The following is a 15,000-nucleotide window of genomic DNA, read 5'->3' as shown; positions in this document are numbered from 1 at the left end:
GAAGTCTCAGCTGTTTTTTTTTGTTACGGGTTGAGAGGTCACAGCCCGTTGTCTCCTACGTGAGCGCAGTCCACCGAAAACATTATATTTCCCACAATTTAAGCTTCTGCATTTTCCAAATGCACTAGTATTATTCAAACGTATTGTTCGGTTCGTAAGCCTCGTACCGAACGGTTTAATACGAACACGTGTATCGTTACATCATAGAAACAAATAAGCGTAGCTGTGGCGCCATCATGAGGTCATTAGGTGGTGTTTCAGCTGCAGGACAGCACTGAAGGCCCAGGTATAGAATGCACGGCCCGCCACTGGTGAACAGATATAAAGCAGTAGTGTGTTCACGTGAACGGAGCGTGTTAAAAGCATTTAACGGTGAAAGTCATGGCGAGCGGAGGAACTTCAGAAGCCCCCGGCGTCATTTAAGTCGCAAGTTTGGGAGCATTTTGTCTTCCCTGTAACTTATGACGGGATAAGGGTTAGGGTTAAACCGTGACGGTGTGTAGGCGTTGTTTAAAGAAAAACATACGACAACGGTTCCTCTATGAAGAGGAAAAGATCAGGATTGTGGACGAATTATCTAAGGCATCCTGTGTTGCCATCACCACAGACGGGTGCTGTAGACACGCCCGCTCTGTGAGTCACGAAGACAGGTGCTGTAGACACGCCCCCTCTGTGAGAGTCACGCAGACAAGTGCTGTAGACACGCCCCCTCTGTGAGAGTCACGCAGACACACACCTGGGTCAGGTGCTGACAGAAGCAGCAGAGTGAAGCTAGACAGGCCCAATAGTAATATCCCAGTCACCACAGAAAGGTCTACCCTCTCAATTCAATTCAATTTATTTTTGTATAGCCCAAAATCACAAATTTACCTCAGAGGGCTTTACAATCTGTACACATGCGACATCCTCTTGTCCAGGAACCCTCCCAGGACAAGAGTCTCCCCAGACAATGGAGATATTCTCATCTTTTTGAAAACAAATGTAAAGTTGTAGACCATTTCACAGTAATGTAAACATTATTGTGTATTTGAATGACATATCCTGACAGGAAGTAAACATAGACCCAAGTTGTTGCCGAGCAGTTCAGTTGAAACAGTGGAAGCTAGCTGCGGTCTACCCTGAAGAGGGCATCAACATACCTCATGTTGCACTTAAACTTAACAGAATTGAGTATTCTTGAATGTTTTATTTTTATTTATTTATTTATTTCATTTTGTTTCATATTGGACATCTTCAATATTTTTGTTTTCATGTAAGACTATAGCCCAAAGTTCTTTTCTTTAAGTGTTCTTGAAGTTCTTTAATTAATAAATAGAAAGCAAAGTTATATTTGACTCCTCCCCTTTTCTTTGCTGATCCGAAAAATGATCCGAACCGTGACTCAAGAACCGTTATCCGAACCATGAGGTTTGTGATCCGTTGCACCCCTAATATATATAAACATACATATATATACATATATAATACACACACACACACATCTACAGTAACACATGAACACACAACAGGTGATTAAACACAGGAGGAGGATATCCTGGTAGGTACACACACACACACACACACACACACACACACACACACACACACACACACACACACACACACACACACACACACACACACACACACACACACACACACACACACACACACACACACACACACACACACACACACACACACCTCTGGTAGAACCAGTCTGACTGTTAAACAGGTTCCACTTTAGAACCTTTGGAACTTTTACTGCTGTCAGGTGTGTATCAGACCTGAGCCTCAAACACTCACTGTGTGCTAACAGGTGGGTCCTCTTCATCACAGACCTGCGGCTCCTCTTCAGACTCCTCCGGGTCTTCAGGCTCTACATATATACATATGTATATATATATATGTACTTATATACTTTAGTCTCCAGGACGACTTCAACCCGCTGCTGGTTTCTTTTGGTTCACAAGAATAAAACTTTTACAAAGTCCAGCTGGCAGCCTGCACAAGTTCGGCTTCCTCTTCCTCCTCCTTTTCCCTTGTCTCCTCCTCTTCCCTTGTCTCCTCCTCTTCTTCTTTGAGGTTTATTAGTGGTTGGAGAACAATGAATTGCTGCATTACCGCCACCAACTGGTCTGGAGTGTGGATCAGGATGTCTAGTACTTATAGTTTAGTATAAAATGAAAAATAAAGAAAATAAATAAGAAACAAAACAACACAAAACGACTGGCTCATATTTTATTATATTTATATAGTTAGTCTAAGATATATAAATAATACTTGATAACATTCACTTTTGAGGTTCTTTTGCAGAATCTTCTTCTTCTTCTTCTTCTTCTTCTTCTTCTTCTTCTTCTTCTTCTTCTTCTGTAATTCATTGTCGCTCGTCAGAAGTATATATCGCCCCCTAGTGTCAGCGGTGGATTTACTCAAATGTTTTACTTCAGTAAAAGTACTCTTACTATAGTGTACAAATACTCTGTTAATACTCTTTGTTGTTACAAATGCAAAAGTATTTTTGTAAAAGTCGGTGAGAATGTTTCAGGTTCTACATTTAAAATATGCAACTTACTTTCCTCACACTTGAGACATAAATTAAACTAAAACATGTTTTATATACTTGTTAAAAATATGTGGATATAATTTAGGAATTCAATTTAAATCAAAATGTCAAATCAATTAAACAAAAATATATTAAAGCTTTCTTTTCTTTTTTAATTCTTGTACATATAAAACAGTTAGATATATAACAAGTTGGTTCACTTGAAGAGAAATATTCAAAATACATCAATTATATGTAAATTATTATATATTTTTATATTCAAAGCCCCATAAGTAAACACATATACACACACAGAGACACAGACACACTGAACTAAAAAACTAATTAATGATCAAACTAATAAATCATCTGCAGGTTTGAATCTGAGAGAAACGTCATAAAAAGAGAAGCACCAATGGTCTCACTCTGTGTTGGGTTAGGGTTAGGTTACTAAGCATGGAGGTTAGGGTTAGGTTACTAAGCATGGAGGTTAGGGTTAGGTTACTAAACGTGGAGGTTAGGGTTAGGTTAATAAACATGGAGGTTAGGGTTAGGTTAATAAACATGGAGGTTAGGGTTAGGTTACTAAGCATGGAGGTTAGGGTTAGGTTACTAAGCATGGAGGTTAGGGTTAGGTTCATAAACATGGAGGTTAGGGTTAGGTTCATAAACATGGAGGTTAGGGTTAGGTTACTAAGCATGGAGGTTAGGGTTAGGTTACTAAGCATGGAGGTTAGGGTTAGGTTACTAAGCATGGAGGTTAGGGTTAGGTTCATAAACATGGAGGTTAGGGTTAGGTTCATAAACATGGAGGTTAGGGTTAGGTTACTAAGCATGGAGGTTAGGGTTAGGTTACTAAGCATGGAGGTTAGGGTTAGGTTAATAAACATGGAGGTTAGGGTTAGGTTAATAAACATGGAGGTTAGGGTTAGGTTACTAAGCATGGAGGTTAGGGTTAGGTTAATAAACATGGAGGTTAGGGTTAGGTTAATAAACATGGAGGTTAGGGTTAGGTTACTAAGCATGGAGGTTAGGGTTAGGTTACTAAGCATGGAGGTTAGGGTTAGGTTACTAAGCATGGAGGTTAGGGTTAGGTTCATAAACATGGAGGTTAGGGTTAGGTTACTAAGCATGGAGGTTAGGGTTAGGTTACTAAGCATGGAGGTTAGGGTTAGGTTCATAAACATGGAGGTTAGGGTTAGGTTCATAAACATGGAGGTTAGGGTTAGGTTCATAAACGTGGAGGTTAGGTTAATAAACATGGAGTTTAGGGTTCTTAACTCTCACCTCCAGATCTTGGGTTGGCGTTAATATGGAGGAATAATGAATCACATTTCCATCACAACACGAGAATGAACTCTCTGACTTGTGTGATTTCTACCCGTCAGTGTGCAGTAGCTACGATCCACCGATAGAGGGCGCGCTGCCACTTTCTCCACAAAAAGCAAAGCTCGTCTGTGTTTGACAGGATGACTCACTCGAGTATATATATTTATATATAAATATAAATATATATATATATATATATATATATATATATATAAATATAAATATATTTATATATAAATAAATATATATATATATATATAAATATATATATATATATATATATATATATATATATATATATAAATACATATATATATACTCGAGTGAGAAATATATATATATTTATTTATAAATATATATATATATATATATATATATATATATATAAATACATATATATATATATTTATTTATATATAAATATATTTATATTTATATATAAATATATATACTCGAGTGAGTCATCCTGTATATATATATATATATATATATATATATATAAATCTATCTTATATCATACATTATAATATAGCAGAAGAAGAAGCACCACCAGAGTGAGACCTCCTCTCTTTCCTTCTTCTCTCTGGTGAATCGTTCCACTACGTCACGTCGTCCGGTCCGCTCCGTGAAGATGTCTGCGACAGGAGGCTGTGGACCAGGACCCGCCTCGGGCTCCGGGTCCGGGTCTTCAAACCCTCGGAAGTTTAGTGAGAAGATCGCGCTTCACACGCAGAGACAGGCCGAGGAGACGGCAGCCTTCCAGGAGGTCATGATGGACATCACCTCCACCAGGGTGAGACAGGAGGAAGAGAGGCCTTGTGGGGTGGGGGGCTGGCTGTCTGTCTGTCTGTCTGTGTGTGTGTGTGTGTGTGTGTGTGTGTGTGTGTGTGTGTGTGTGTGTGTGTGTGTGTGTGTGTGTGTGTGTGTCTCTGTCTCTGTCTGTCTGTCTGCTCACTAACTTTTGTTAGTGCAGAACAACGTAACTCGGAGAAGTGTCTGCTTCTGTTCGATATGTTTTTGTCCGTTACGTCGTTAGCGTAAGTTAGCACGCGTTAGCTGCGACGGCTCGGTTGTTTACTATGTTACGTTGTTTACGTGAACGTCGCTGTCACGTCCCGCCGAACTCCGTTCACACATCGAGGAGTTTAGTGTGTTGTTACTTCTTTACACGATGATTTCTACAGATTTATTTAACAAGAATAACTTAATCTAACATGTTTAACTAATAATGATGATCTGAGAGATTCGGCCATCAAGTGAGATTCATATTAAAGAGTTAAAAGAGTTCTTAAAGTCCATCACTTCTCTCAGGGTAACTTAGAGTTGGTTACTATTAACTTACCTCAGTTAAGTTAGTTATCGTTAACTTGCCTCTTTAACAATAACTAACTCGGTTAAGTTTGTTATCGTTAACTTGCCTCTTTAACAATAACTAACTCGGTTAAGTTTGTTATCGTTAACTTGCCTCTTTAACAATAACTAACTCGGTTAAGTTTGTTGTCGTTAACTTGCCTCTTTAACAATAACTAACTCGGTTAAGTTTGTTATCGTTAACTTGCCTCTTTAACAATAACTAACTCGGTTAAGTTAGTTATCGTTAACTTGCCTCTTTAACAATAACTAACTCGGTTAAGTTAGTTATCGTTAACTTGCCTCTTCAACAATAACTAACTCGGTTAAGTTTGTTATCGTTAACTTGCCTCTTCAACAATAACTAACTCGGTTAAGTTTGTTATCGTTAACTTGCCTCTTCAACAATAACTAACTCGGTTAAGTTAGTTATCGTTAACTTGCCTCTTTAACAATAACTAACTCGGTTAAGTTTGTTATCGTTAACTTACCTCTTTAACAATAACTAACTCGGTTAAGTTTGTTATCGTTAACTTACCTCTTTAACAATAACTAACTCGGTTAAGTTTGTTATCGTTAACTTACCTCTTTAACAATAACTAACTCGGTTAAGTTAGTTATCGTTAACTTACCTCTTTAACAATAACTAACTCAGTTAAGTGTGTGGTACCAGACAGACCGTTACTTCATATGTTGTGAAAGAAGGTCAGAGGTCAGCAGTTAGTTTTGTTGATTATATTTTTTAATAATCAGAATCTGATTCGGGGTATTAAATTACTGCCGTGGACAATACGAGTACTGGGGGGGAATCGATACAGCATAGTATCGTGATATTTTGCGTGGCAATATTGTATCGATACACGTAAGCCAAGTATCGATCTTTTATTATATAAGTTATTAATATTGCAAATACAAATACAAAACTTTTTGATACTAGAATAATATAATCAATTGCTTTTTCAGTCCACTAGATGGTGCTGAGTGTTTTTTTGGTGAGGTCAGCAGAGGTCCTGGGTCAGTGTGATTGGTAGGAAGTTGGTTAAAACAAAGATGGAGACATCGGAGAAAGAAATCAGAAATGTGCCGTCCGCGTTTCCACATTTAAACGCGGATGTTTTGCCACCGTGCTTCTGTTGAACAAGCCAGTTATGCGCCGCTCTCTCCCCATGAGCCTGGCTACTGTTGGCAGATTTAACCCCGTTGTGAGGCCAGATTGAGCGTGTGAGCGAAACACTTCACATGCAGGAATTCCGCTAATTGAACGGCAACGCCCACGTTAGAAGCGTTGTCGGTTACAACCACCAGGTTTTTGTCGGCAATCCCCCATTGTTGTACTGCATTTATTTTACAAGTTGCATTGTTCAAAATACCTGTAATAGTACAGCAGTACACACATGTTTGCATTCAGTTAAGTTGGACTATGTATACTGTAATACAAACAGTTCAGGTTGTCAGGTGCAACATTTATGACAGTGTTGGTTAGTCTGTCTGCTTGACAATCCCATCGGAATATATGTTATCGCAATACTCCGCATATCGCAAAATATTTTAAATCGCAATAATATCGTATCGTGACTTAAATATCGTGATAAAATCATATCGTGGGACCTCTGGGGATTCCCACCCCTAACGAGTACAATATTGTTATTATATGCTCATGTATTTTACGTATAGTGTATGTCTTGAGTTCTTGCTGATGGTTTGTTTGTGTTTAACTTGGTAAAGAGTTGATTGGTTGTGTTGTTGTCATTGTATTGTTGTCGTCATGTTCTTGTTCTTCTCTTCAGCTTCAGGCCCAGAAGCTCCGTCTCTCCAGGACTCAGGGTCTCTACTACGGCGGCTCGCTGCCCAACGTGAACCAGATCGGCCGGAGCCCTCAAGACTTCCAGGTGACTGGAACCATCTGTTCTGTGTTTCTGTAGTTTTTATACATCTTCTGTGTTTCTGACTGCTACAACTTGTTCCTCAAGAGGGTTATGGCTAGTTAGGGTTCGTTAGGGTTAGTTAGTAAGATATAAGTTGTGTGAGCAGCAGTTCTGTTTTACACCTGTAAAAAACCCAGATCATTATTTTAAGAATCAAATCAAAGTCGGACATAGTAAATGGTTTTATGATGGACTTGCAATAGAACCAACAGGAGTTCTCTTAAAATGTCTTGGAAATAGATTTGTTAAAACCAGTGGAGCTCTGATAAGAGAGTTGTTTGTTGTTTCTCTCTTTCTCTACGTTGCTGTTTTTTATTCCAGTGAGGGACATTAGAATTGTTGAATAAATGCACACATTAAAACAAAATCCCAATTTGATCTCTGTTTCTCTTTCATTTAGGGCTCCTTCCCCTCCACTCTGGAGTCCAACCGGTCCACTCGGCATCACGGCCTGGTGGAGCGAGTCCAGAGGGACCGCCGGTTCATCTCACCAGTCCGACCGTACCGCAACCGACAAGTATCCTTCAGTCTACTGTCAGATCTAAACCTACAAAATGTTTAAGGCTGAAGTTATTTCATATTTTTTTTTTCTAACCAACATGTTCGTCTCTCAAACCTGTCTGTCTTCCTGTCTGTGTGTCTCAGTTCTAAGCCTGTCTATCTTCCTGTCTGTCTCTCAGCTCTAAGCCTGTCTGTCTTGCTGTCTGTGTCTCTCAGCTCTAAGCCTGTCTGTCTTGCTGTCTGTGTCTCTCAGCTCTAAGCCTGTCTGTCTTCCTGTCTGTGTCTCTCAGCTCTAAGCCTGTCTGTCTTGCTGTCTGTGTCTCTCAGCTCTAAGCCTGTCTGTCTTGCTGTCTGTGTCTCTCAGCTCTAAGCCTGTCTGTCTTCCTGTCTGTGTCTCTCAGCTCTAAGCCTGTCTGTATCTCTCAGCTCTAAGCCTGTCTGTCTTGCTGTCTGTGTCTCTCAGCTCTAAGCCTGTCTGTCTTGCTGTCTGTGTCTCTCAGCTATAAGCCTGTCTGTCTTGCTGTCTGTGTCTCTCAGCTCTAAGCCTGTCTGTCTTGCTGTCTGTGTCTCTCAGCTCTAAGCCTGTCTGTCTTCCTGTCTGTGTCTCTCAGCTCTAAGCCTGTCTGTATCTCTCAGCTCTAAGCCTGTCTGTCTTGCTGTCTATCTCTCAGCTCTAAGCCTGTCTGTCTTGCTGTCTGTGTCTCTCAGCTCTAAGCCTGTCTGTCTTGCTGTCTGTGTCTCTCAGCTCTAAGCCTGTCTGTCTTCCTGTCTGTGTCTCTCAGCTCCAAGCCTGTCTGTCTTGCTGTCTGTGTCTCTCAGCTCTAAGCCTGTCTGTCTTGCTGTCTGTGTCTCTCAGCTCTAAGCCTGTCTGTCTTCCTGTCTGTGTCTCTCAGCTCTAAGCCTGTCTGTATCTCTCAGCTCTAAGCCTGTCTGTCTTGCTGTCTGTGTCTCTCAGCTCTAAGCCTGTCTGTCTTCCTGTCTGTGTCTCTCAGCTCTAAGCCTGTCTGTCTTCCTGTCTGTGTCTGTCAGCTCTAAGCCTGTCTGTCTTCCTGTCTGTGTCTCTCAGCTCTAAGCCTGTCTGTCTTCCTGTCTGTGTCTCTCAGCTCTAAGCCTGTCTGTGTCTCTCAGCTCTAAGCCTGTCTGTCTTGCTGTCTGTGTCTCTCAGCTCTAAGCCTGTCTGTCTTCCTGTCTGTGTCTCTCAGCTCTAAGCCTGTCTGTCTTCCTGTCTGTGTCTCTCAGCTCTAAGCCTGTCTGCGTCTCTCAGCTCTAAGCCCATTGGTTCCTACTAAAGACACACACATGTAGTTTAATCAGTAATCTCTGTAGTTTTGATCAATAAACAGGAGGAAGTAGTGACTACTATTTTCAGTGATGGATGAATCCACAGATTGAGTCAAAATAAACTATAGTGTGATGATGGTGATGAAGGAACAACACTGATGCTCACTGATGTGTTCTAATGCAGCTATATAGACAGAGCAATACAAGATATCAGGATACTTGTTGAGACAGAGAGTATTCTCTGTGTGAGGAGATGTTCAGAGCGGCCAGAGTACAACACCCAGAGTACTCTCTGCTGCTTACTTTACACTTCTGTAATGAAGCTTCTGGAGGTCATAAAGAGGCCGGTTGTAACTGTAAGACGGTGTAAATGTAACTACTCCTAACATATTTTTAAATAACTTTCTCTGCATTTGAGTATTGTTTATTCAAGTGTAAAAATATTGTACATGCAGTTATATAAATGTAAAATGATATTTAAGCACATTTCTGTTATTATAACATAAAGCCTTTTAATTTAGGGTTAAGAAACCCACATTACTCTATCAAACTATTAAACTTTTAAAGAAAATAACAAAGACAAATATCATCAAACACAAGTTATTACATTAACTTTGTTCAAAGCTATTTTTGTCACCTCTCTGCATCACTAATGTCCCCGTCGTCGTCCCGTGCATGGCAGCTACATCCAAGAGCTCCTCACTGAGAGTCAGTTCTTATAAACACGGATAGATGCTCTGTGTCCGTGTTGTCTGTGCTTTCATCAACAGCTAATGAAGAAGACGAGTACCTGCTCGTGTCTTAGCTAGCTGTGTTGTTAGATTGCTGCTAGTTCCTGAACTCGGTCTGCGATGGTGTTTCTTCACAAACTGACATTTGTAAAAGTCTGTATCTGATCGGAGCTCACCTGCTCACATACCTTTAGCAGCACTGGGCTGTAGCTTCTGTAAATATATTCTGCTGTGATTGCACTCTGCCTTTTAATTCTTGGACAATTTTATGTTTTTCTTGGAGGCTAAATTTAGCTCCGTGTTTGGTGTCAAAATGCCGACGTACATTGTATTCCTTCATCACCGACACGCCTCATAACACAGAAGACAGACCGTTTGTTCTCCTTGAAGCACAAACATGTATTTGCTTTCCCATCTTTCATTACATTTTCTTCCCTCTGCATCAATTTTTCTCTTCGTGGACATTTTGGGATTATTTGTCGATCTTTTTCAACTCAATCACTTGTTGGAAAACCTCTTTACGGGCTGTTCCCTCTCCTGTCCACCTGTTGTGATAGTTTTAATGTCGGTACACAGACAACATGCTATCTCACAATTTCGACTATGGGGATACTTTTATTTTCAAGTCTAACTTCATTTCTTTTCCAAAATTAAAAATAAAATAATAATATTTTTATTTTATTTGCTGGCGGATTCGCGGGCCACATAAAATGACATGGCGGGCCGTATTTGGCCCGCGGGCCTTGAGTTTGACACGTGAGTTAAAAACTCCATGTAGGAACTTGAAGTAGAATGAGAAAGGATAATTTGTCTTGTTGTTCCTTAACCAATGGTCTCCTCAGGTGGACAGTTCGCCGTATAACTCCGCCTACTTGTCCCCACCTCCTGACACCAGCTGGAGAAGGTACTGTCCTTCCCCCCCCCCCCCCCCCCCCCCACCCGTCTGTCTCTGTGGAGACGTGGCTGTCCATGGGCATGCCTGTTTGTCATTTCCAAAGCATCTTGTTTGAGTCTGCTCTGCTCTGAAAACCTTTCTGAAGCCTTTGTGACGCCTCAGATGGTTGAAAAGGACAAAAACACAAGTCGATTAGATGAAGACAGAAGTGTGAGAACACAAGTCTTAATTTGTGTCTTAAATTTGTTTTATTAGAATCTGCAGAAACCCTGTTTTTTGTATATCATCTTTATTTAACCAGGTTCACTTTTAAAGTGGTCAATACGAAATTCAGAGCATATCTATTGCCTCCACACAGCTCTCAACATGGCGACGGCTAAGCCAGCAGCTAGCAGCTAACAGTGCTAATAAGTAACATTATCAGCTGTAACCTTCTTATGAGAGCAGAGCAATGAGCTAACCAGTGGGGCATGCTCACATGCACTAACATGCAGGCACACTAACATGCACTAAAAGGCACGCTCACATGCACTAAAGTGCACTAAAAGGTAAGCTCCCATGCACTAACCTGCACTAAAAGACACGCTCACATGGACTAACACGTACTAAAAGGCACTAACGTGCACTAAAAGGCATGCTCATGTCCACTAACGTGCACTAAAAAGCACACTAATGTGCACTAAAAGGTACGCTCCCATGCACTAATGTGCACTAAAAAGCACGCTCACATGCACTAAAAGGCAAGCTCACATGCACTAATGTGCACTGAAAGGCACGCTTATGTGCACTAACCTGCACGAAAAGGTACGCTCCCATGCACTAATGTGCACTAAAAAGCACGCTCACATGCACTAAAAGGCAAGCTCACATGCACTAAAAGACACGCTCATGTGCACTAAAAGACTATGTGAGCACTGATAGGTGGAGCTCTTACAACAAACACAGAGAGACTCCATTCTCTGATCAGGTCGACTTTACTCCTCTACATGTTTTATAGACGATACTTATTGATCAGATATTGATGATCTGGATGTTTAATACTCCTCTACATGTTTATAGACGATAGTTATTGATCAGATATTGATGATCTGGATGTTTAATACTCCTCTACATGTTTATAGACGATAGTTATTGATCAGATATTGATGATCTGGATGTTTAATACTCCTCTACATATTTATAGACGATAGTTATTGATCAGATATTGATGATCTGGATGTTTAATACTCCTCTACATGTTTATAGACGATAGTTATTGATCAGATATTGATGATCTGGATGTTAAATACTCCTCTACATGTTTATAGACGATAGGTATTGATCAGATATTGATGATCTGGATGTTAAATAGAGAACCTTTAAAGATCTAATTTGTGTTAGAAGGTTGCAGAGACCAAATTAAACCAGGACTTTGACAGTGAGGTGCAGTTAGTAGAAAGACTGTCCTTCAGCTGAAGTTCACCGCTCCCCTCCTGCTGGAGTGTCCTTGAGCAACATGTTGAACCTCCACTTAACGGCTGCTCTGTCCCTCTGACGTCTGACTGAATCAGAATCACGAGGTGACACTGAGACTTCACAGAGGTTTTCATTGATCCTACTGAGGCTGCTTCTTCGGTTCATTTTTCTCTGCAACACTAACCTCTAGACAACTAACAGGAATTTATTTTATCCGGCGTCTTTAAACCTGAGTCTTTGTTTATTTGCCCATCCTCCTTTCTGGGAATCTGTCCCCTTTATTCCTTTTGGCCTTTCTTCTGTTTTCTACAACCAGTTTCCAGTCAATTAATTTTGGTCTGCCTGCGTTCTTTCTGGATTTTCTTCTAACAAGACAACTCTTACCCTCTGAGAAAGACTCGGTCCATTGTCCCAGAGGTCCACTTCAAAACACACACGAGACCGTTTCCTAAAGTCTGATAAGTAAAGACTGTTTGGGTTCTGCTCCACCAGCTGTCACTTTGTCAGGTCTCCAACCACCGACAGCCATCTTTGTAAACGTCAGATTTCTGGTAAAAGTGTCATAGAGTCGTCCCACCTGCACTTTGCCTTTGAGTTATCGCTCATATGTTTGGTTCTGGTTCGTCAAGAGAAGCACAGTTTGTGGTAACCGGGCGGTTGTCCTGCCAGGTTGGAGGTCCAGTTCTTGTAAATGCAGCTCAGCAGGATGAAGTTTGTCTGAGCTCTTCTTCTTTGGTGTTCATGCCAGCTGAAGAATAAATGTCTTGGTATTGAAAAAGACTTAACCCAACAATATATTCCACCATTGTGTGAGACGAGAGGTAAACAGGGAGGAAGTTAGAAAATAAATGTCCTCAGATACAGTTCAAACTATATTAAAAGGCCTGCTGCTCTTTGCACAGAGGTAAACCATGAAGACTAACTTCAATATGTTCTGTGTCGGGACTCTTTTATATTCCAGTAAACTATCTGTTGGTCAAACAAACAAGGCATTGTATTGGACTACTTTGACAGTTTTATGAGACTTTATACAAACTAAACTAAATTGAATTGACAGATTAATCTCTAATTTGCAACACTTAATAAAGGTCCTTTTTTTTCTTTGGATATTGTGACCTCGTGATGATGCATCAGTGGTATCATAAACTAAGATCACTGATAAGTGAAGAAGCAGATATTGAAGTCTTTAGCTGGTACACAGCCACAAGGAAACAGGCCAGCCTCCTGTCCTTTGCTCGCTTCCTTCATCTTCCTCCTTTGCTTGTTCTTCAAGCCCACGTTCTTCTTTTTCTTCTCCCCATTTTTTCCTCTTTTCAATGTTCTTGCTCGGTGGAGGAAATAACTTTTTGTTCTTGTCGATCATGAAAAGGAATTGGTCCGGAAACTTCCCCGGGGATAAAAGGCAGTTGTTTCGTCTCCCCACCACTGCACTCAACAGGTGAATCCTCCTCTTCCTCCTCTTCCTCCTCTTCCTCCTCTTTACTCCCCTTTACTCCCCTTTCCTTCCTTCTGCTGGCTGTCCTCCAGCTCCCCTTTAGAGTGGAAGTCCTGTGCTAAATCAAAATATGTCTTATCAGACATTTTGTTACTTCTTTCTTTGGCTGACTTGATTAAGAGAGAAGCTTTTCTTCCTTTTTTTCAATCACAAACCTTCACTCCTTTTCTATAATTGTTCTACCTGAGCTCTTCTGTAAATACTCTAGTAAAGACCAGAGAGGTGTACCCTAACCCTTCTCACTCCCAACTCCTCAAATTCTGACGTTTGGTCAGTAGTGTGTTAGTTTTCAAAGTCTTTTAACCTGGCTAGATCACCACGGTAACTGAACTTCAGACCCGAGCGTCACTCTACAGTCGATATTTAATCCGTGAGCAACACAGACTCTGACCAGGGCCCCGTTCCTCGTACGTGGCTAACTGAGTTAGCCGGATCATTTTCAGGATAAGATGACGTAGATCAGGCTTTTCGGTTCCACGAAGCAAGTTTGGCAAAATCACCATGGCAACACATCCATAAGCTTGAAGCTGCTCCAGCGCAGGCTAACTGAAGGTAGCTGGATAAGCTGCCACTCCCCCGGAAAACATGGCAGCTCCTGTCATATACGGTAGTCTAATGCGCTTGCGCATCTACCGGGGGTTATACGGGAGTTCCAGAAATGCATGTAAAGTGAGACACACGGTGATCCATTAAAGCAGCTGAGCAAACTAAGAAGCCTCTATTGCATTAATGTACAGCTCCCTTCCTCAGAGATCCACTGATGAAGGAGGATATTAGTTAGATTAGCGTTTTATAGGGAGAGAGTTCTTCCACATCGCCAAGATCCGTTATCACATCATGATGACTTCCTATACGAGCGCTATCCATTCTGCCCACAAGGAATCATTTATTTACAGACCTTCTGGAGCCATACATTGAACACCACACGCTGCAGCCGAGCATTGACTCTCACACACTGGATGCAGCCTTGAGCTGTTCTGCGAGTGGTACATTGTTATACAGTGTCGGCGATGCGGAGAACATCGGGAAAGCCGCTGCATGCCGTGCTGTTGGTAAAGTTTATTTGGCGCTTAATAAACTTATGGATGTGTTCATTACATCACCATGGCACATATTGTACTGACTCAGCATTCTGAGTAATGTGTGTGTGTTAGTGTTTACTTGCTCTCATGTCCTCTTGATGGCTGCGTTGCATACATGAGGGTTAAAGCACTCATAATGATATGACAGTGTTATTAGTACACCAGCATATCATTACTGTAGAACATGATGAAGGTGGACTCATGATAAGAACAGAGAGAATCACACACTATTTATCTTCACTGCTTCAGTTGATTGAATTTCTGATGATGAATAATACACACACACACACACTGATCTGCCCACACACAGATTCACACACAGATTCAAACTGCTAGTTCTATATGGTAATCTACACAGACATGTATATACACATATATAGTACATGATACATGAGGGCATACAGTACATATATCCTCATATTAATGAGTATC

The 15,000-nt window shown here is 40.9% G+C and overlaps 2 protein-coding genes across 6 annotated transcripts in view; one reads left to right on the top strand and one right to left on the bottom strand.

The window, feature by feature from the left end:
* Positions 1-2,040, bottom strand: part of creb3l4 (cAMP responsive element binding protein 3-like 4) — a 14,385-nt gene extending 12,345 nt beyond the window's left edge. For 2 of the 3 annotated variants that reach the window (XM_076078448.1, XM_076078449.1), the window contains exon 1: positions 1,786-2,040. The gene's annotated coding sequence lies outside the window, so the exon portion shown is untranslated. The remainder of the gene's footprint in view (positions 1-1,785) is intronic. The other variant, XM_076078447.1, reaches the window with a different exon arrangement.
* Positions 2,041-4,453: 2,413 nt separating this feature from the next.
* Positions 4,454-15,000, top strand: part of LOC142934029 (CREB-regulated transcription coactivator 2) — a 45,710-nt gene continuing 35,163 nt past the window's right edge. For 2 of the 3 annotated variants that reach the window (XM_076078376.1, XM_076078375.1), the window contains exons 1-5: positions 4,454-4,646; positions 6,991-7,092; positions 7,529-7,645; positions 10,484-10,545; positions 13,361-13,429. In XM_076078376.1, coding sequence (XP_075934491.1) covers positions 4,485-4,646; positions 6,991-7,092; positions 7,529-7,645; positions 10,484-10,545; positions 13,361-13,429 — 512 coding nt within the window. In that variant the 5' untranslated portion in view covers positions 4,454-4,484. The remainder of the gene's footprint in view (positions 4,647-6,990; positions 7,093-7,528; positions 7,646-10,483; positions 10,546-13,360; positions 13,430-15,000) is intronic. The other variant, XM_076078377.1, reaches the window with a different exon arrangement.

The sequence above is a fragment of the Anarhichas minor genome, unplaced genomic scaffold (genome assembly GCF_050575085.1).
Source record: "Anarhichas minor isolate MPS153535 unplaced genomic scaffold, ASM5057508v1 ptg000066l, whole genome shotgun sequence".
NCBI lineage: Eukaryota > Metazoa > Chordata > Actinopteri > Perciformes > Anarhichadidae > Anarhichas > Anarhichas minor.
Note: the sequence above shows the minus strand (reverse complement) of the source record. Positions and strands in the feature narration are given on the sequence as shown.